The sequence below is a fragment of the Oncorhynchus clarkii genome, chromosome 16 (assembly GCF_045791955.1).
Source record: "Oncorhynchus clarkii lewisi isolate Uvic-CL-2024 chromosome 16, UVic_Ocla_1.0, whole genome shotgun sequence".
Taxonomy (NCBI): Eukaryota; Metazoa; Chordata; class Actinopteri; order Salmoniformes; family Salmonidae; genus Oncorhynchus; species Oncorhynchus clarkii.
This window is the reverse complement of record NC_092162.1, coordinates 65702133-65725136: the sequence shown is the minus strand read 5'-3', so window position 1 is coordinate 65725136 and position 23004 is coordinate 65702133. Positions and strand designations below refer to the sequence as shown.

The following is a 23004-nucleotide window of genomic DNA, read 5'->3' as shown; positions in this document are numbered from 1 at the left end:
TTTACATAGCTAGTATTTAGCCCCTACGATTCAGTGTCGGTTCATAACATTCTACTATATTCCATACATACTGTAGAATGATAAACCATGCAATTATTTTTCTCAAGCTAACCAAAGACATTTAGCCATGAATGCCTGTTCTCGCCATTTTCAGTTGATTTAATCTAACTGTCTTTCATGGCAACTCCTAAGCAGGCCATGTCATATTTGTTTCATAGTCGATATATAATCCTATTTCATGACAGTGAAACGGTTAGCTTTTTTTTACAGAAGGATGAAAGAACACTCTTTCACGAAGAGTTAGGGAGTCTCTGCAGAGTGAAGATGGGAAATATGCAATGATACCTGCACCATCACTTAATGAACAACCACAATACCAGTCTGGTGTTCAGCTTTATGTGCTGTACTGACGTATCCTAAAATAAACATCTTCATCCCCCTGCTCCCTAAATCCTCTAGGTTATATCAGCTGTTTTTGTGAACCCCTCCTGTATCTGAACTGGCTGACATAGGGCACATGATGCATGATCATAGGTGAGCGGTCACTTGGTCGGGTCAACAGGAAGTGTTATTAAAGAGATGCTATACATTGAAATACAGACAGAGATGTAGTAGTCCCAGAGTTAATGATCCAAGGTCAGTTTTGCATTTAATCTCCTGATGATTATGATGACTGACCATGTTAGAATCATTTAAAAAACAAGGCTTAATCATGCTCTCTCTCTATCAATCTGTCACTCGTCTGCAGGTATGTTTTGATGTGAGAGAGGAAGCCAGTCCCGTCATCGCCACCTCAACCTTCTGGCCAACTGGGAGCCCAAGGCTGGTTAGGAGACACCGCAATTGTGATGAACTGAGAGAATATTAGGGTAGCACTGTAATTCATTAATCATATGCTGTCTGCCGCTGTTCTTACCTCTTTCTGTCTTCTACACCTCTCTCCCCACCTCGTCTTTCTTCCTCGTTTTATAATGCACACCATATGTGCAGTGAAGTACAGATTGAACTTGTATTTATAATATATTACAATTATCATAATTATAATGCAGTATGTATTTATAACACCTGGATAATGAACTTCTTTCAGTAAAGCGTTTCACATTCTCCACTGGTTGAAATTAAGTATCTCATTGAAATACTATCCTGTGTCCTGAGATTGATGCAGATGGAGTTAGATATGCATATATTATTTTCTGTGTATATATATGAATTACAAATCAGCCTTTACTTAAACCATGTTTCTAGTCTATTACATAGTTACAATGTGTAATCATTGATGTCCCAGGAGCAGGAGTGGTAAACACTGTTGGAAGTGTATAATTGTAATATATACATGCAGACACAGCGTCATTCAAATAATGGAGTTTGATATGACTGAAAAAGAATGTCTGAGATTTATACCTGAACCTCACCTTTATTTGCCAAGGAAGAGTACATGATCGGTGAACATATTCACTGTACATTTTACAATGTGAGAATCTCCTGTGTGGTAATAACTACAGTATATGTATATAGGACTTGCATCCTTGGCACAATAAAGTTATTATATTCTACTCAATCCATAGGCTTCATTAATGCCATCCAGACTTGAAGTTGATACAACAGAACCATAGATTCTGGTTCTGAACTAATATTCATACCAAATGTTTTAGGTTCCATACACAGATTGGCTACCTACTGTTTCTAGCTAAACATCCATAGACATGCAGTTATTTTTATCCTCTACTACACAATAAGTAAATAGTTAGTTAGCTAAGTTACTTCAGCTCCATGACAAGGCAAGTTTACACAATTTTACGTTCAATTTACAGTAAATGCTTTAGCTAGCGAGATTCTTTACATCCACTGTTTCACAAAACGACAGCCTGGTTTGCTGGTTTTCTGTTAGAAATATTATGAATAAACAATATTCTCATTTTAAAAAAAAACTGTAACTAAGTAAACTTATATTCTGTTTTTATTATATCTGATTAACAATATGAGTTCATAAGAAGGGATTGTGTGACACAGACAAGGAGTAATTAAAGTTAATGAACACCATTCCAACTAGGAAGAAACTAATGGGTTGTGGATTAAGTAAACAGATCAGGTAGTTAACCTATGGTTGAACCGACGAAACTTGGCTATGGGGTGTTCTTAGATAACCTAGGAATGCACTCACTGTCTTTTCTGTTAATTAGAACTGTCAGCTAAGTGGTGATCGATTAATTTTGAGGGGTCAAAAGTTAATTCAGTTGTGTTGTTTGTCCCGGCTGTGCCCTTTGTCAGCCAGTTCAGATACAGGAGATTCTGTTAAGCAATGAAATGACGTCATGTTATTGTATATAAGCTGTCGCTCGTGGTAACGTGGCAGCGCCCCCCAAGAATAAATTCTGTTACCTATTATTGAAAAGACTGGTCTCCGTCTATTTTATGCAAACAAGAATCTTACAAATTCTCATAAAATAGATTAAGGGAATTCAATTAATGAATACATATTGGTATAATTAAATTACAGTAAAATTTTCTCAGGAGTCCCTAAAATATTAAACAACACAAATTATAACTTAATTCCCCTGTCATAACACTAGCTAGCTGGCGAACTTGCTAAATAGCAATTTTCGTAAATTAACTTTATGACCAAAAAATTATGCACAAATGTTTCTCTACATTAACTAACATATTCCTCTCAATTGTAAATTTTTTGCTTGACTCGTTATGACGTTATAACTACTTGCATTTGGATCCACCGTAATGTTTTGTCAGCCATCTTCAACAAGAGACGGGTGGCTCGCGTCAAATTCATCATTGGAACCACTCGATATGATTGGCCATATAAAACCCTTAGGACCCAAATGCATAATGAGTGCTCTAACTCCCCCTTGTTGTGGTTTGGAGCAATGAAGCCGTGACGCTGGGTACCTCCAAGTCCTGCGGTGCAAGCTCGCTACTTTTAAAGGAGGAACCACTAGTTAGCTAGACGCTAGCTAGCTCCAGAAGTTGCGGTCGAACAAATAATGCTTTATTACCAACGCAGTATTGTAAACGCATCGTTCGTGGCCAGTGCTGGACATGTAACTAAATGAAAAGCCACTTTAGTTTTTTTTTGTTTTGCTGCGGTCTCGGGACACAAGCACATTGGAATTTATGGAGAGAGAAAGACATTCAAATTGCATCCATAATATATAATCCTGTTCAAGGTAGATGTCCTAGCCTGCTTCTTTCAGGTAATTCATTCAACGCAGTATTAGCCTTATATTTAGCTAATAACTTGTGGTTTAATATGCATACGATTCTAATTTAGCTATAGCCTCTGCAGTGTTCTATTGCACAATGAAACTGCTCTCCCATGAAAAGCTAGACTAGAATAGATGGTTGGTCATCTTTTTGAGCATTTCTTATACTAATAGACTATTTGAAGAGGGACGTTTGCTGAACGTTAAAATACAGCAGCGAAAATGACTGAGTTTGAAAGAAGAGAGAGAAAGCATGGATGGCTATAGCAGTTATTTGTCTGACAATGTAATGCCTTTGTCCTTAACTGCCATCTACTTAATTCGACTCTTCCTGAAAGCAATCCCTTAGCATAGTCATTGAGCTGACCTAACATGGTGGGATAAATAATGGCTGCTTCGTTCAGGACGTCTCCAGTGATCCATCAGTAGTGCAGTCAGGCAGAGTTATGCTAACAATCATCTCCTGGGTCAGCAAGCGCAACCATCAGCCACTACAGGTTTTCACTTGGCTTTGTCACACTGAAGGAAGTGTTGGATCCATCCCTTCTCCTGGAATAATACCTCCCCTCCGGTCTCCAGTATGCTCGGCTGATCTGGTTTTAATTGAGAGGGATTTTACGAAGATGTTGCTTTGTCCTCCGTCCACTTACAGCGTCCTGTTAGTGGGCTTCACAGGTTTGGTTTTCCTGCCTGTTTGTAATTTTGTCAATACTATAGAAAGAGGCATATTTGAGTGGTAGGCTGTGTTGACTTCTCTGCTGAAAATCTCTTCATCAATGTGCCCATCAAAGATGCATTCTATTTTCAGCCCACACTTTCAAATCCCTTTTGTTTTCTGTAAAAAAAAATGCCTTCCAGATTATGTGAACGAGACCGTGTGAGACACAGGCATGCTGTGAAGTCTTCATCTACTCCACATAAAATTAGATTTAGAACTGGGACAGACTTGGCAACGTTCACTAAAAAGACATCGGAGCACTGAGAGAGAGAGTGAGGAGTGTTCAATAAACCACAGGACATTCATCATGACAGTCAGGATGATATCCACTGCATGTGATCCTGGGGTCATTTGCTAGATCCTTGTCTTGTTGGTTCTCTCCTGGCTCATTTCACCACTACTGTAGCGTTTAGACGTTGGCCACACCATGATGACACTCGGTCACATGCTCCCCTACTGCGACAGGATAAGGGACTGTCCCCACTGACACCCCATGGGGAGGGAGATGAGGTTCGGTGTTGACATGCCCAAATGCACACGACACACTTTATTTTCCCTTTCTTATTGCACCCTCTGTGTGCAATAAAATGGGAATTATTTTGGTGCACTGTTAGTGTTCAGTGGAACATGTCTGCCAGTGAATGGCTGAAAACTGTCATACTAGTATCCATTTAGGGGTTTTGACAACTTGAGTAGCTAGGCTACTACTGCGATTGAATCGCATTTCCATTTTAAATGGCTTTGTCATAAAATAGAAGTGTAGCAGTTATTATACTGACAATTTCCAGCCAGACGTTAGACGGTGTCAGTACTAGTACATCAATGCTCCCCCTCCATGTCATTACTTATTCATGTCCTCATTTCTAGTGCTCTCCATCTCTGGTTAACAGGATTCTTCCTGCTCTCTAATCCTCTTCTCTCTTCCCAGTTCTGCTCCCTTTCTGTGGGTAACAGAGCTCCAGTCCACACATGCTGATCTACCACTACAGCATCCTGTTCCTATCTAGTGAGCAATGTTAAGAGGACACTCGGTGTCCATGGCAACGGAGCCGCTGTTTCTCTCTCGGTTTCTCCTGATCTCTGTTTTTGAGTCTTCTATCCTCAGACATATTCATGCTGGCAGGATATAGGATATCACTGGTGGTAGTTGGTGGTAGTAGCTTACTACTGCTTCCTGTGAAGAAATCTGATACACTTCTCTCTCGGTCTCCCTCAGGTGTGATTGACAGCTGTCAGACCTAAGTTGAGATGGACGAGCTCCAGGACGTGCAGCTGACTGAGATCAAGCCACTGCTCACAGATAAGGTGAGTGGACAGGAAGAATAAACCCAGTCCTTTACTCCCACCAGTAGGTTCAGCGGTCACTAGCCTGGGCTGATCAGCTTAGCACTGCACAGCTCTGCCCTTCAGTCAGTCTGCACTCTCAGCATAGATCGGTTCCTTTTATTTACATTTGATCAATTTGCCTGCCAGGCCCCATGGTGCTGCTGCTGCTAGTTACCCTGGGGAAACAAGACTGTCTGGGGTACGTGGTGGTGGGGCTGGAGGTGCTGCAGTGTGGAAGTGCTATAGGGGAGAGCAGTGCTGGACTTGGACTGGAAATAGGTGCCGGTAACCATTTTGGGTGCCGGTACTGTTTTATATTTAGGTGAAGCAGCTCCAGCAGTAGAACATTTGAGGTGTTGGTACTCCTGCACAAGTCATGCACTCGGGAAGAGGAGAGGCTGATATGAAATTAGATTGAAAGGAGATGTTATTAGATGTGATGGCAGATTTAGATGTGACTATATTGGTAGCTAGCAGATACTGGGAGCTGATGTAAGGTTGTCTATATTGTCAGGAAATGGGCTTGCTGAGTGAGCTTGGTTTTTGATATTGCAGTCAATCCGCCATTTGAGTTTCAAAACAGCGTCCCACTTTGCTCACTATGGTGGGTGGCTGAGGCACTTGAACCACTCTGCAAATCATAAACCCCTTGACCCTGCCTCGTTAGAATGAAAGTTCCTGACGGACTCTAGTAGGGAATGTGTGTTCTGCCCATGTAAAGGGTGGCAGGTAGCCTAGTGGTTAGAGCGTTGGGCCAGTAACCGAAAGGTTGCTGGATCGGATCCCCGAGCTGACAAGGTACAAATCTGCCGTTCTGCCCCTGAAGAAGGAGCACACTATCCAGTGTTCCTAGGCTATCCAACACTAGTCCAGTGTTCCTAGGCCGTCATTGTAAATAAGAATTTATTACTAACTTGACTTGCCTAGTTCAATAAAAAATGTCTTATCTGCAGTAATGATCCTCCTCATCGACATCTGCTCAGTGTCTCCACTCTCTGCTCCAGCAGTACATTACTGCTAATGATGAGGGTGGGTGGAGGGCTCAGTATGAGGACAGTAATGACACACAGAGAACCCAGGGGTGTCCTCCACATTGCTGGGAGCAGAGAGAGACCGAGCGAGAGGCAGACCCTGGCATTAACCACTAGAGGTAATTTACTCCACACATTGATCTGAGATGGCTCTTGTTGCCGCCTCCTGGTTACACCTGTGGCTCCACAGACTCTTCGCCTTGGAGCAGAATGACTGAGGGATAATGAGGGAGAAGAGGAGCTTCGGATCCCCTTCAATCAAAAAATATATGACTTAAATACATGTCTTTTTTCTTCTCTTCCCTCGGCAGAATGGGCGTAACTTCCAGGACTTTGATTGTCAGGTGAGTCAAACGTCTCTTAACCAGTGTTCACATTGGCAGTATGAGGTGACTCAAATCCATTTTTTTCCATATCCGATAGAACCGATAGAATGTTATTTTTCCTGCAGTCTGAACAGCTAAAAAGCACATGGAATCGGGTATTTCAAGTCACCTTCATAGGTGGTTTGAAATCAGATCAAATCTGATTCCTGGCCATGTGACTTGTCTGAACAGTCAAATCTGATTTGCCCTCAAGTGGTTTTAGACTGTTATTTGGCACATCTTGTTTCTTGCTAGCTACTCTGTTGACAGTTTGAAAAGAACATGTGGTAGCTAACTAGCTTGGTAATTGTTTACAGACAAATTAGTGAATGCGCTTGAAAGCTAAACAGATGCCCAGCTAGCTAGTGGACTGCTAGCTAGCTAGTGGACTGCTGTGCCCAGCTAGCTAGCTAGCTAGTGGACTGCTGTGCCCAGCTAGCTAGTTTACAAGGTCCAGAAAGGCACATTAGCAGGCCAGTCATAGTGTGTATTTTGTCAGAATGTATCGGCGTTAACAGATAGGCCTACCATCGGGAAATAGGACCTTCTCATGCTCTGTTTGTGGTGGATCATCATTCTCCCAAGTCGTCCTATAATTAAAGTGGCCACCCACCAATATGCTCACACGTGACCAGTTATCCAGGCGAGATTACAGTGTGCTCTGCCTTGTCTCCACTCCAATCAGCACCTACAACCAAGAACACTTGTACAGAACACGTTTTTGATTGGTTGTCAATATTTTATAGTGGGAGGGACAGGGAAAACTTCGCTCTGAAAGTGATACAGACAATAGCTCTCGTTATCGTTCTCCACTCTTTTTGTAGTTATCAGTTAACGCTCCTGTTCACTTAAATTATAACAATTGTTGTTATCATTATAGTTATCTTCATTGGTGTGGATGGCCCTTTTGACCATTTTACTGTGAAGAGGGCAGTCTGAGATCGTTGCAGCTTTAGGCCTACCCATAGTAGAATGGTCAGTGTGTGGGGATGTGTATATTTTCCTTTCGAGATGATTTGATACACATCTAGGTACATGGGCTCTGATACCATAAAGGAGCCATACATTTTAGTTTAAAATGATTCCGTTTGATAAGAGGAACGAATCTATATGATACGAGTCGATGCACTAACGTTTGTTGTATAAACACTAAATGGTAAGTGATGCTTTAATGTGCATGAAGATGATAGTCCTGAGTTTCGGTTCCTTCTCCCTGTGGCGCGTCGTCACGGTTCCTTCTCCCTGTGGCGCGTCGTCACGGTTCCTTCTCCCTGTGGCGCGTCGTCACGGTTCCTTCTCCCTGTGGCGCGTCGTCACGGTTCCTTCTCCCTGTGGCGCGTCGTCACGTTTGACTTATTTCCTCTATACAGTCAGCCTAAAAACACACACTCCTCTCGTGTGACCCTGTTGGACACATCTCTATGGTGATTGATTGGCCAATCGACTGCTTGTGGCGGGGTGTAGGCGATGTATGTTGTCAGCATGTGATGAGCACAGCCTCGTGTCCTCTGGGTTGCTGTTATTAGACTGAGTGTGGATGTATTCACTGAATCCAAACAACCCTGAGGCTTTACAATGCAGTACATGCAACCCAGCTGCCTGTAGGAGCCTTGAGAGAAGCCTTGCTGTATCTGATTCTCTTAATGACACTCCTCTCTTCCAGTCCTTCAGTGCTTTTCTCCCTTAATTAACTTCCTGTGTCTCAGCGGGCTTATGAAGCACCAGGTTTACCTCATCTTGACAGTTTCAGACACGCCGACAGACAGGGACGGGCGGGGGCAGGCAGACGCGCAGACAGACAGACGCGCAGACAGACAGACACGCTCGCGCAGGCAGGCAGGCGGGTGCACGCTGGCGCCATCCACCCTCATGGCGGCACGGCGCCCTCCCCCCTCGTGGAGGCACGGCGCCCTCCCCCCTCGTGGCGGCACGGCGCCCTCCCCCCTCGTGGCGGCACGGCGCCCTCCCCCCTCGTGGCGGCACGGCGCCCTCCCCCCTCGTGGCGGCACGGCGCCCTCCCCCCTCGTGGCGGCACGGCGCCCTCCCCCCTCGTGGCGGCACGGCGCCCTCCCCCCTCGTGGCGGCACGGCGCCCTCCCCCCTCGTGGCGGCACGGCGCCCTCCCCCCTCGTGGCGGCACGGCGCCCTCCCCCCTCGTGGCGGCACGGCGCCCTCCCCCCTCGTGGCGGCACGGCGCCCTCCCCCCTCGTGGCGGCACGGCGCCCTCCCCCCTCGTGGCGGCACGGCGCCCTCCCCCCTCGTGGCGGCACGGCGCCCTCCCCCCTCGTGGCGGCACGGCGCCCTCCCCCCTCGTGGCGGCACGGCGCCCTCCCCCCTCGTGGCGGCACGGCGCCCTCCCCCCTCGTGGAGGCACGGCGCCCTCCACCCTCATGGAGGCATATTTTGTCATAGAGAGGCATGGTTGTCGTGGCAATCCTCTCAACTCTATTCTTTACAAAGCAGATAGAGGATGTTCTTTTTCCATCCAAGTGGTTGAGGGGAAATGGAGTTTCATTACTGTACATAAAAACACCGGTGCCTCCAGAAGAGGGCATCATGAGCACACGTGTGAATCTCCAAGTCAACCCCAGGGAACATGGTTATAGAATTATTGCAAAAACCTTCCATTGATATAATGAACTATTGTTGACAGAGCTGAACTCAACATGTATTCGCTTCAGCCTCACTGATCTTGAGGACTTACATGAATGTTTTGCCGACTGGATAGCATGTGTCCGATCAGGGAGGTTCTCTAGGCTAATCAAACGTGTGCTTTGGTTTGATAATGGTGTCCCTGACTGGACAGGTTTAGGCCATCATTATCTTGTGCTTGGTTTTATTAGTTACATGTTAGTCATTTAGCAGACGCTCTTATCCAGAGCGACTTGCGGTAGTGAGTACATACGTTTTTCGTACTGATTTGACACCAAACTATCCTCCATCCTGGCCTGTCATGTGGGCTGCCTGTTTTCTGCATAGGGCATCGCAGCAGCCAGTGAGACTGCATCGGGACGAGTGATTTTGAATGGCAGAAGGCCTGGGATCAAACGATACAGTGCTGACAGCAACCTTGCCTATCATGTCCACTCAGTGTTTTCCCTATACTGTAGGTCGGCCATGCTGGCTCCCTTGGTGCCATGTGACCTAGATGGGCTAGCTATCTTAAGATGAATGCACTTAACTGTAAGTCGCTCTGGGTAAGAGTGTCTGCTAAATGACTAACATGTAAGTGCCATTAGGAGAGGGCTGAAAGAGTGTGAGGGAAAGTGGAGGGAATCAGCGTCAGGGGAAGAACACTAATGGTTGGATCGGAAGAGGATCAATAAACTACCTGTGGATTGGCTGATACTGAACACCTGACTAAAATATTAGGTTTAGGCATGATATGGTAATAACCTCACATAGACGTCTAATCCATTCCAATCCACAGAGTTCTTAGAAAATGGCGTGTTGGTGGTTGTTGGAATTGGGCAGTAGCGTGTCATGTGCATACCATCCTTTTCCTTTAGGAGGCATGGGCTTTGTTGGAGGTCTCGCTGCCCCCTCTACATGCTGACTAGACTGGGGCGAACGCTGCTGGAGGGCGGGGTCCTAAATCCTGCCTGCCGACAGACTGATTTAGTCTGATGAAGTCGTTATTGGATCCATATGGTTGAGATATTTATATCCCAACATGGGTGGTGGAGAGGAAGAGGGGTAGGTGAATGCACACTAAGGTCAGTGTAAACTCAGGGAACATTGGTATAGGGAAAACATACAACTCACTAAGTATGTAGCGCCCCCTGTGGCTGATGTCATGAACTACAATTTTATGAGTAGAGCTATTTCTATGCAAGCATGACGTTACTATTACTATTTGAGTTTGTCTCTAGAATGGAGGTGGAGAGATTAGCCTGCTGCAGGCCATGGCAGCTGGGGATCCCAGGGTTGAGCCGAGGATCCCAGGTTTGGGCAGAGGTAGCAACAATAGCACTGACCCAGTTTGGAGCGTAGTTTTGGGCCGCTTTCCCTGTCCTGAATCGGCCCTAATCCTGACCTCCAAATCCATTGTGTACTCGTCTTAGCAGATCTACAGTGTTTCTGCCACAGTGTCTCTGTGTGTGTACACTGAGTATACCAAACATTAGAAACACCTTCCTAATATTGATTTGCCCCCCCCTTTGCCATCAGAACAGCCTGAGGTCGTCGGGGCATGAACTCTACAAGGAGTAAAAAGCCTTCCACAGGGAAGCTGGCCCATGTTGACTCCCAATACTTCCCACAGTTCTGTCAAGTTGGATGAATGTCCTTTGGACCAGTCTTGATACACACGGGAAACTGTTGAGCGATGAAAAACCCAGCAGTGTTGCAGTTCTTGAAAAACTCAAACTTATATCATCCTCATCCAGAGCCAATGGCTAAGTAACAGACTGTTAGTGCAAACTGCTTCTGAAATGGACTGCCATCACAATGTATAGTAGCCTAACTGGAGACCGAGGAGAGCTAGTTCTTACCTTTCAATGAATGCCTTATGGTGTAGGCTGTGTTATGTTGCAGTACTGTGCTGTAGCCGTTGTCTCCTGATATTATTGCTGAAAGACGGCAACATGAAGGAACAATGGGCCACAGACATTGCTGGTGCTACTGTCTGGCTGGATTGCCCTCTGGAAGAGAAACTGAGTGGACATTGCATACAGGGTCCAGAGAGCTGGCTGAGAAAGCCATATTGTCTTCTTGACATCCCATATCTGCAGTTAACCCCCCCCCCCCCCCCCCCAATTCATGCCACTTCTCCCGCGCTTCAACGAGCGTCTGCGTAGCCAGGTGCTAAAATAGAACTTGGTTCTATTTGTGACGCTTGACGCTCTCCCATCTCCTCATTTGGTTTTTAGGAGCATATACCCATGTGGGTGATTGAAAGATGAAAGGAGGTCCACACTCCAGTCCAGTTAGGGGTGGTAATGCACCTTAAAGTTGGTTGCCAACCGCCATGTACATTCTGAAGAAGAAGAAGCCTGAAGGAGGAGAGATTACTAGAAACAAACTTGGTTTACCCTTTTATCAGTGGATGAATTGTCAGAGTGGATGACCTTGTGTATTTCAGGTAAAATAACAACCCAGTGTTTATATGCCATGACAAATTAGCTAGCAACAGCAAGCTAGCTAAATGTTTAATTATTTTCAACCTGTCCCCAAATTAATATAGTTGGTTTAGAGTTTGTTTTGATATTTCAACCTGCGTCTGGTGTGGGTGGACAAAATCAACATGTGCGCCCGGTCTAGTCAGCATGTAGAGGGGGCAGCCAGACCTCCTAAAGGAAAAGGATGGTATGCACATGACACGCTACTGCCCAATTCCAACAACCACCAACACGCCATTTTCTAAGAACTCTGTGGATTGGAATGGATTAGACGTCTATGTGAGGTTATTACCAGATCATGCCTAAACCTAATATTTTAGTCAGGTGTTCAGTATCAGCCAATCCACAGGTAGTTTATTGATCCTCTTCCGATCCAACCATTAGTGTTCTTCCCCTGACGCTGATACACTCGTTCAGCCCTCTCCCAATGGCACTTACATGTTAGTCATTTAGCAGACACTCTTACCCAAAGCGAGTGCGTTCATCTTAGTTAGTGCGTTCATCTTAAGATAGCTAGGTGGGACAACCACGTATCAGTTATAGTAAGCTACTTTGGGGGATAATTGATCAGCAAAGTCAGTGCTAGTAAGAGGTGAGCAAAGTAAAGTGCAAGTGTTTAATTCACAAAAGGCTTTATTTAAGAGGTAGGGTTTCCGAAGATGGGAAGGGACTCTGCTGTCCTAGCTTCAGGGGAAAGCTGGTTCCACCATTGGGGTGCCAGGACAGCGAAGAGCTTTGACTGGGCTGAGATGGAGGGCCAAGAGGCCAGAGGTGGCAGAACGAGTACTCAGGTTGGGGTTTAAGGTGTGAGCATCTGGTGAATTAGGAAAGTATTCAGACCCCTTCCCTTTTTCCACAGCCTTATTCTAAAAAAGAATGATGAGGGGGAATAGACAAAATAACAATCTACACACATACCCCATAATGACAAAGCGAAAACAACAGGTTTTCTGACAAATTTGCAAATGTATTAAAAATTACAAATATTCAGAGACTTTTGTATGAGACTAAATTAAGGTGCATTCTGTTTCCTGTTTCCATTGATCATCCATGAGATGTTTCTATAACTTGATTGGAGTCCACCTGTGATAAATTAAATTGATTGGACATGTTATCAGGGCCCACAGTTGACAGTGCATGTCAGTGCAAAAACCAAGCCATGAGGTTCGAAGGAATTGTTCCTCAAGCTCTGATTCTGATACAGGATTGTGTCGAGTCACAGATTTGGGGAAGGGTACCAGAAAATGTTTGCAGCATTGAAGATCCCTAAGAACACAGTGGCCTCCATCCTTCTTAAACGGAAGAAGTTTGGAACCACCAAGACTCTTCCTAGAGCTGGCCGCCCAGCCAAACTGAGCAATCCGGGGAGAAGGTTCTTTGTCAGGGGGATGACCAAGAACCCGATGGTCACTCTTGACAGAGCTCCAGATTCCCTCTGTGGAGATGGGAGAACCTACCAGAAGGACAACCATCTCTGTAGCACTCCACCAATCAGGGCTTTATAGTAGAGTGGCCAGACGAAAGCCACTCCTCAGTAGAAGGCACATGACAGCCAGCTTGGAGTTTGCTAAAATGCCCCTGAAGGACGGATCGCCAGAAACAAGATTCTCTGGTCTGATGAAACAAAGATTGAACTCTTTGGCCTGAGTGCCGTGTCATGTCTGTATGAAACCAGGCACCATCCTTATGGTGAAGCGTGGTGGCAGCATCATGCTGTTGGGATGTTTTTCAGCGGCAGGGACTAGGAGAATAGTCAGGATCAAGGGAAAGATGATCGGAGCAAAGTACAAAGAGGTCCTTGATGAAAACCTGCTCCAGAGCGCTCAGGACCTCAGACTGGGGTGAAGGTTCGCTTTCCAATAGGAAAATGACCCTAAGCACACAGCCAAGACAATGAGTGGCTTCAGGAAAAAGTCTCTAAATGTCCTTGAGTGGTCAAGCAAGAGCCCGGACATGAACCCGATCAAACATCTCTGGAGAGACCTGAAAATAGCTGTGCAGTGACGTTCCCCATCCAACCTGACAGAGCTTGAGAGGATCTGCAGAGAAGAATGGGGAAAAACTCCCCAAATCAGGTGTCAAGCTTGTAGCGTCATACCTACGAAGACTAGGTGCTGTAATCGCTGCCAAAGGTGCTTCAACAAAGTACTGAGTAAAGGGTCTGAAATGCTTATGTAAATGTGTTATTTCAATATTTAATTTGTAAAAAAAATTGCAAAAAAATCTAAACCTGTTTTTGCTTTGTCATTATGTGGTATTTTGTGTACATTGATGAAGGAAAAAACAATTTAATACATTTTAGAATAAGGCTGTAACGTAACAAAATGTAACATGCTCTTAAACGCTAGTAAAACTAAGTGCATGCTCTTCAACCGATCACTGCCCGCACCCGCCCGCCCGACTATCGCTACTCTGGACGGTTCTGACTTCGAATATGTGGACAACTACAAATACCTAGGTGTCGGGTTAGACTGTAAACTCTCCTTCCAGACTCACATTAAGCATCTTCAATCTAAAATTAAATCTAGAATTGGCTTCCTATTTATCAACAAAGCTTCCTTAACTCATGCTGCCAAATATATCTTCGTAAAACTGACTATCCTACCGATCCTTGACTTCAGCGACATAAATTACAAAATAGCCTCCAACACTCTAGTCAACAAATTGGATGCAGTCTCTCACAGTGCCATCCGATTTGTCACCAAAACCCCATATACTACCCACCACTGCGACCTGTATGCTCTCGTTGGCTGGCCCTCGCTACATATTCGTCGCCAAACCCACTGGCTCCAGGTCATCTATAAGTCTTTGCTAGGTAAAGCCCCTCCTTATCTCAGCTCACTGGTCTCCATAGCAACACCCACCCGTAGCACGCGCTCCAGCAGGTATATTTCACTGGTCATCCCCAAAGCCAACACCTCCTTTGGCTGCCTCTCCTTCCAGTACACTGCTGTCAATGACAAACGAATTGCAAAAATCACTGAAGCTGGAGTCTTATCTCCCTCACTAACTATAAGCATCAGCTGTCAGAGCAGCTTACCGATCACTGCACCTGTACACAGCCCATCTATAAATAGCCCAACCAAATACCTCATCCCCATTTTTATTTTTGCTCCTTTGCACCCCAGTATCTATGCTTGCACATCATCATCTGCACATCTATCACTTGTGTTAATGCTAAATTGTAATTATTTCACCACTATGGCCTTTTTATTGCCTTTACCTCCCTAATCTTAATACATTTGCACACACTGTATATACATTTTTCTATTGTGTTATTGACTGTACGTTTGTTTATCTCATGTGTAACTCTGTTGTTTTTGTTGCACTGCTTTGCTTCATCTTGGCCAGGTCGCAGTTGTAAATGAGAACTTGCACTCAACTGGCCTACCTGGTTAAATAAAAAAAATAAACAAAGCCTGACGGTAGGGAGGGGCAGTTCCTCTTGTTGCTTCGTAGGCAAGTACCATGGTCTTGCAATGGATGCGAGTTTCGGCTGGAAGCCGGTGGAGTTTTTGCGGAGGAGCGGGGTGACATGGTAGACTCTGTTCAACCTACTGGCCCTTCTAAATGCAATTACAAAGGGCTACTGAGTGCCTAGACGACCCTGAGAGCTTTGTGCATACCCAGCAAGAAGCACACTCCCTCCCCCTTCTTCCTCCACGTCTCTCTCTCGAGCTTCCATTCACACCGCCTCTCCAATCCCTCAGTCTCTCTCCCTCTCTCCCTCCCCCTCTCACACATTCTCCTCCCATCTTTTGATGGGACCAGCTGCTGCTATCGAAGAAATTTCAGTCGTTCCTTGTCGTTCATCTCTCCGCCACTACCGCCCCTTTCACAGACAACACAGGGACAGACAGCACTCTTCTCTCCTTTCTCTGGCTGACAAAATGACAGCCGTTATGGACCTCAACCAGATTGCCATCGCCTGTTCGGCCATTGCTGTGGTGGTGAGTGAGACTCTCTGTTAGATTGTGTGGGGTTGTATTTATTGCTGATACCATCGCCAGTCACCCTCCGTGGCCTGCCTGTTGCTTGAGCTCTGACCCTGAGCAGCAGTGTGTTTGATTTCTCTGGGTTGTTTCTCGGGGGTGTGATCTCTATGGCATGGGAAAGTAGGTGGTAGGCAGTGTGGTGATGTGGGCAAGCGTATGACTGAGGAAACAAAAAACCTGCTGAGCATATTTGTGCTAGTGAGTGTGACTATGTTGTGTTCGTGACGAAGAGATAATGCATCTGTCTTTGTCTGTCTCTCTGTGTGTGTTTTATTCACCCTCTTACTGCTGCCGATCCAGCGAAAGGCGAATGAACAGTGTTGTCAGTGTATCAATACACCAGCCAGGTAAAGGGTTTGTCACTGTCAGGGGCCTTGAGAATATCAATCAGACTGAGGGAAATGTAACAGGCGTCTACCAAGTGGAAGGCATTGCGAAGGTGGGAGAGTACAGAGACTGCATTGTTTACCCCACCCAGTGGAGTGGGGGGTGGGGTTTAGCCCTGGGGGTGGGGTTTAGTCTTGGGGTTTAGTCTTGGTGTTTAGCCTTGGGGCGTGGGGTTTAGCCTTGGGGCGTGGGGTTTAGCCTTGGGGCGGTGGGGTTTAGCCTTGGGGCGGTGGGGTTTAGCCTTGGGGCGGTGGGGTTTAGCCTTGGGGCGGTGGGGTTTAGCCTTGGGGCGGTGGGGTTTAGCCCTGGGGGGTGGGGTTTAGCCCTGGGGGGGTGGGGTTTAGCCTTGGGCGTGGGGTTTAGCTCTGGGGGGGTGGGGTTTAGCCTTGGGCGTGGGGTTTAGCCCTGGGGCGGTGGGGTTTAGCCCTGGGGCGGTGGGGTTTAGTCCTGGGGCGGTGAGGTTTTGAGGAAAAGGGAAGGTCTCCTCTCTCCTTAAAGATAGTCCTCCATCTCTTCATTCCCTGTGGTTGCAGAGATGGAATATGACACCGGTTGTTTTCCAGTCCTACTGGCTGTGTATTTTATGCAGCATGTCTGTGTGAGCGAGGGAGAGATTAGCCTAACCACCAGCTGGGACCATATTTATTTTTTAAATGGACGCTTCGCTTGCTTGTTGAGTCACTACCTGGTTCCACTGTGTGGACTGGTTCCTTCACTTCCTTCACTGCGTTCAGTGTGGTCCTGCCTAGACTAAAAAACAGACTCCTACCACACAATGGGTTAGGTTATCCATCTCTCCTCCCTGTGTCTCTTTCGCCCCAGGCTACTGGGAGACGTTGCTTATTTATTTATTTTTTGTTGTTGACAATTTCAAACCCACTACAACCACACATGGCAGTACAATGCCATTAAAATCATTGAGGATGACACCAAAAAGTTTAAACGTATTCTATTGTGGTCCTCATGAAAATACATGCAAACTAAATATACACGATTATAACATCAAAACAAAATGCTTCATCTCAATAGGGAAGAAACCGTAAAAGGAAGAAAATAGATTACCAAGTAACGTTAATTGAAACAATTATACTTTCTTCAAGCCTGTGCAGTTTTAAAGCATTTTGTCCATGAACCATTTCTTAAAACTCCCTAGCGTAGGGATGGTTTTGATATGGTTTGGTACACTTGACTGAGAAGTTGGAAGAGTTTCTCACTTTGTGTTTGGAACCAAACAGGATACATTGTCTTCCCTAAATGCAGAGAATGTTGTCGGATAACCACTTACTGACTTTGGTCAGTTGGCTGCTTAGGTTCTTTTCAATGGTCTTCTTTTCCTAATGTGAAACCAAGAGGGCAGCATCATCCACATACAGGAACAGAGGGCATGAACAGGCAGAGTCCATGTCATTTAGGTAGAGTAACAAATCGATGACCCCAAAATACTCCCCGGGGTACATCACAGTTTATCTCCTTCGCGTCAGACGGTGTCCTGCCCACATCCACCCTTTGGATCCTATCAGCTAGGTATGACGTCATCCATAATAAAGAGCTGTTGCCAAAACCAATTCTGTTCAGTTGGTACAACTAAATATCATGGTTCATAGTATCAAATGCTTTTTGTATGTCAAGCATGAGCATAGCACAGAAGTTGCACTTTGTGTGAATTCAATTTCATGCTTGATAAAAAGTATAGCAAACACGTGTCAGTAGAATAGGATTGTGTAAAAAGGTCATATACAATGTTATGGTCATCATGTACTTTATGATCTGTTCATGGAGTGCTCTTCCTAAAATATTTGACAAGACACTGAAGATTGACACTGGTCTGTAGGTCCCTTGTTCAACTTGGCTTCCTTTCTTGTATAAAGGAACAACTCTGACATGTTTAAACTCTTGTGGTACCTTTCCATGTTGAATGGAAAGACTGATGTGTCTTTTTACATGACGTCCAATAGGATTAGCAGCATCACATCGGAATCTAGCTGGGATCCAATTGTGTTCCTTTCTGTTTGTCGAGATCTTTAAACATCTTTGTAACAGTTGAAACCTCGTAAATTCAAACTGTCCTTTGTAGATGCCCTTGGCTGAATAATAGGTTTCAATAGGATGGTTTCCAAAGGTTCCAGAGTATTCTGGGAGTTGGTCAGCAAGGTTGCTCATAATGGTGGTGGAAAATGCTTGAATGTTTATCAGAACATCTGCCTCTCCTGCTGCTGAACCATCCTTGAATCCTTCTTCCTCATTTAGCATAAAGTGGCTCTACAAAACACCACCGACCATGATTATTGCCATGTTGCTTTTCTCTCTCTAATATGGAAAAGCAGGATCCGTGTTGTCGTGGTAACCGATAGTGTTCAGCTTTTCTCTTTTAACTTGTTCCGTATTAAGTGCTTCCTCTAGGTCTGTCTTTGTTGTCGTTCAGAGGGGGTGAATGTTAGGCTTTTACCAATGAATACTAACTTTTAGGCTTCATCAAAACAAAAATAGTATGACTATTGTTTACACCTTAAACTCCCTCAAGTGCCACCTCAGATCCACATGCCCCTTTGAGAAATGGGTCCAAACTTGCAGTGCTCTCTGAAGGACACGATCTAGACCAAGGGTAGTAGGGCTGGGAATTGCCAGTGACCTCACTATTCTATATGTACTGCAACTCGATTTGGTGATTCGATGGTTCTGGACATATTGCTCACGATATGTCTGCTGCAGAGGGACGAGAGCCATGAGAAAATGAGTTTTGATCCGTCATGGAATTTAAGGGGCTGATAACAAACTGGCTCCCTATTTTTTTAAAACTAGAGATTAAGCTATGAAGGAAAAACATGAGTTTTTACTAGAGGTACTGCCAACTAGTGCAAAAATATTGTCAAAATGATACAATATATCATCAAAAATAATATATTTAGTTTTCCCCCCCCCCCCCCCCCCCCCCATCACTAAGGGGTAGGCAACTATATTCAGACGAGGGACGATTTCTGTCTGCGTGGATAGTTGGGTGGCCGGAACATAAGTTATATTTATTTGCAGTGTACAAATTTCATATCTTGATTACATTGAGACACGATCACATTTTTTAAGTACATTTTTTACAAAAAAGCCTGTTCTTCTCAGGATACTGCTGCAGCAGGTCCCCTCTCCTCATCACATGACCCCTGATCTAGATGTAGCAGCCTGTTCTTCTCAGGATACTGCTGCAGCAGGTCCCCTCTCCCATGACCCCTGATCTAGATGTAGCAGCCTGTTCTTCTCAGGATACTGCTGCAGCAGGTCCCCTCTCCTCATCACATGACCCCTCCATTGTGACCAGCCAGATATCAGCAGTGCACAGCCGCTCAACCTTGTGCCAGGAATACATAAAAACTGTTATTGGGACTGCTGCTGTTTTCAAAGCATCAAGTGCTTTGTTTTCTTTGGTCAAGGCCACCATTGACTCAGAAGCTATTTGAGGTCATTGACGTTTCAGAAGAAAAAGCTATGTGTTTTTTTGTCTTTCTCTCAAGCTTCCATTTCATCTGGTAGATAAAAGCCCCAGGCGACAAAATATATATATTTTTTGATCCTTCAGTTGTGGCAATTCTTGTCTACTGAAGCCTCTTTGATCAGAGTCGTCATATTCAACAGGGTTACAGGTGTCTGTATCAGGGACCAGGCTGAAGGCACCTCGCATGTATCCTCCATCTCTCACAACGTTTCACACAGCCAAGCCCTTCAACCGCAGCTTCTATTAATACTCCTCCTCATCCAGATAGGAGTGTGACTCTGCCAGGTGTCAGCGCAGCTGAGGGAGGTATTTATACAGGCCTGGGTTGAACAACTACAATCCATATTGTATAGCTATTGTATTTGCTTTTTAGAGACATGGCTGAATAGACAGGTTTAGCCTAATCTCTAACCTACCCCCCTCCCAGACCCCATGGTGTTGAGTGTTGCTCAATGTTCTGGTGACGTGGATGATTCTGAACAGTTGTTTGAGAGGGCCTCATGTCTCAGCGTGGCGTCCTCCCATCCAGTTTAGATCTCTGACGCAGTACGGCCCTCAAACCACCGTCTCTGTGGTTTTCAGCTGCACCAATGGACGGAAGCTGAACGCTGACATAGGCACACGCGTTTAGTAGGGTTCCTATATTTGGGTCTCTGCTTGTTTGTTGGTTTTTCTCGCTAAAACTGACCACCACGCCATTATTGCTACCAGACAGAAACATGCCTCACGCTAGGTTGTAGTAGCACTGTGCTTACTAGTAAACTATATGGTTGAATCACACCTCTATATGCATTGCCTTCATTAACTGTTTGATGTTGATGTGTTCCTGTGTTGAATAAACAGCATATGTGGAAGAAGTTATCTCTAGCTACATGTACATACTACCTCAACTAACCGGTACCCCCGCACATTGACTCTGTACCGGCACCCCACTGTTATTTTACTGATGCTCTTTAATTACTTGTTACTTTTATCTCTTATTCTTATTAATATTTTTTTAAACTGCACTCTTGGTTAGGGCCTTTTAAGTAAGAATTTCACTAAGGTCTACTACACCTGTTATATTCAGCATTTCACTGTAAGGTCTACTACACCTGTTATATTCAGCATTTCACTGTAAGGTCTACTACACCTGTTATATTCAGCAGTACACTGTAAGGTCTACTACACCTGTTATATTCAGCAGTACACTGTAAGGTCTACTACACCTGTTATATTCAGCATTTCACTGTAAGGTCTACTACACCTGTTATATTCAGCATTTCACTGTAAGGTCTACTACACCTGTTATATTCAGCATTTCACTGTAAGGTCTACTACACCTGTTATATTCAGCAGTACACTGTAAGGTCTACTACACCTGTTATATTCAGCAGTACACTGTAAAGTCTACTACACCTGTTATATTCAGCAGTACACTGTAAGGTCTACTACACCTGTTATATTCAGCAGTACACTGTAAGGTCTACTACACCTGTTATATTCAGCAGTACACTGTAAGGTCTACTACACCTGTTATATTCAGCAGTACACAATAAGGTCTACTACACCTGTTGTATTCAGCAGTACACTGTAAGGTCTACTACACCTGTTATATTCAGCAGTACACTGTAAGGTCTACTACACCTGTTATATTCAGCAGTACACTAAGGTCTACTACACCTGTTATATTCAGCAGTACACTAAGGTCTACTATACCTGTTGTATTCAGCAGTACACTGTAAGGTCTACTACACCTGTTATATTCAGCAGTACACTGTAAGGTCTACTACACCTGTTATATTCAGCATTACACTGTAAGGTCTACTACACCTGTTGTATTCAGCAGTACACTGTAAGGTCTACTACACCTGTTGTATTCAGCAGTACACTGTAAGGTCTACTACAGCTGTTATATTTAGCAGTACACTGTAAGGTCTACTACAGCTGTTATATTCGGAGCATGTGACTAATAACATTTGATTTGAAGATGTGACCTGTTAAATGACATTTAATGTTGAATTAGCGTCAGGTCTAAGGGCTGTGGACGGACAGAGATTCCCATCCCCACATAATTAGATTAGCCAGACGTCAGATGATGTTATCTGTGAGACGAGACAGGTAGAGGGCCCTCTACTTATCCACACATCTGCGTTGCGTGTGTGTGTATGGTGTGAGAGACTACAGTGTGCACATATGCGTCTGGTGTGGTGCCAACAGCACCTCCTGACATTAGCCGTGCCGTTCACATGCAGCGGTCATTGTGACCACAGAGATATGGGTCGTGATGATCCAGCCAGTCAGTTTTCAATCTAGGTCATCCTCTAGGCTACCTGCTAAAGAGGACCCAGTTTTCATCATGAAATTATTTTCTCTCTCCTACTGTCTCCTACTGGCACTTTTCGAAAATCACTTCCTCAGCGAGCCTAATTGTCAGTAGGAGACCGAAAATCACTTCCTCAGCGAGGATGTCTCCTACTGGCACTTTGAAAATCACTTCCTCAGCGAGGATGTCTCCTACTGGCACTTTGAAAATCACTTCCTCAGCGAGGATGTCTCCTCGGTGTATGAATGAATAATGCATGTTTTTTTCTCAAATCTGCACCTGAATAATTTTATGACTGACTGGCACTAAAAGGCTGGCTCCTCTAAGCTCCACAGACACCGCCGGCCCTGACCCAGACCATGCTGTCTTGTGTTTCAGGAGCATGACATCGAGACCTCCCATGGTGTTCTGCACGTGACGATGAGGGGCACCCCCAAGGGCAATAGACCAGTCATCCTCACCTACCATGACATTGGTCTCAACCGTGAGTGTACACACATTCAGGCTCTCATTGGCCTAGTTAGGCTTTGAAATCTCTCCAAACACCACTGAAATGCATAATATCACGGGTGAATTGTCATTAGAACAGTTGACGCTGTAGAGATGTAAGAAACTGTAGGGTTGAAGGTAGAAAGCTCCTTGAGCATTGGAGATATGAGCCACTATGTCAGACTGGATTGCTCCACCAGTTGGCTGCCTCATTGTAAAACAACACTGATTGTTTCAGTATATTTTTTTGGTTGATTACTGGTATGGGATGGGATTTCTTGACACGCTCAATGTTACATTCAGTGTCGTCGTTTTTGTTAAATGTCTATTTGAGTAGGACCCATAAATGGGGTGACTTTAAACAGTGCTGCCCCCTCCCCCTTGCAGATAAGTCCTGTTTCAACACACTGTTCAACTTTGAAGACATGCAGGAGATCACATCCCACTTCGCTGTGGTCCACGTGGACGCCCCAGGACAGCAGGAGGGTGCTCCCCCATTCCCCACAGGGTAAGAGGCCAGTTCACTCAAGTCATCATCCTCAACATCATGTAATAATATCACCACAAGTATCA

The 23004-nt window shown here is 45.0% G+C and overlaps 1 protein-coding gene across 2 annotated transcripts in view; it reads left to right on the top strand.

Moving 5' to 3' along the window:
- LOC139368931 (protein NDRG3-like) overlaps positions 1 to 23004 on the top strand; it is a 54860-nt gene that overhangs the window by 17998 nt on the left and 13858 nt on the right. Inside the window, exons 2-6 of one of the 2 annotated variants that reach the window (XM_071108433.1) lie at positions 5150 to 5238; positions 6213 to 6409; positions 6602 to 6634; positions 22321 to 22426; positions 22819 to 22939. In XM_071108433.1, coding sequence (XP_070964534.1) covers positions 22363 to 22426; positions 22819 to 22939 — 185 coding nt within the window. In that variant the 5' untranslated portion in view covers positions 5150 to 5238; positions 6213 to 6409; positions 6602 to 6634; positions 22321 to 22362. The remainder of the gene's footprint in view (positions 1 to 5149; positions 5239 to 6212; positions 6410 to 6601; positions 6635 to 22320; positions 22427 to 22818; positions 22940 to 23004) is intronic. The other variant, XM_071108431.1, reaches the window with a different exon arrangement.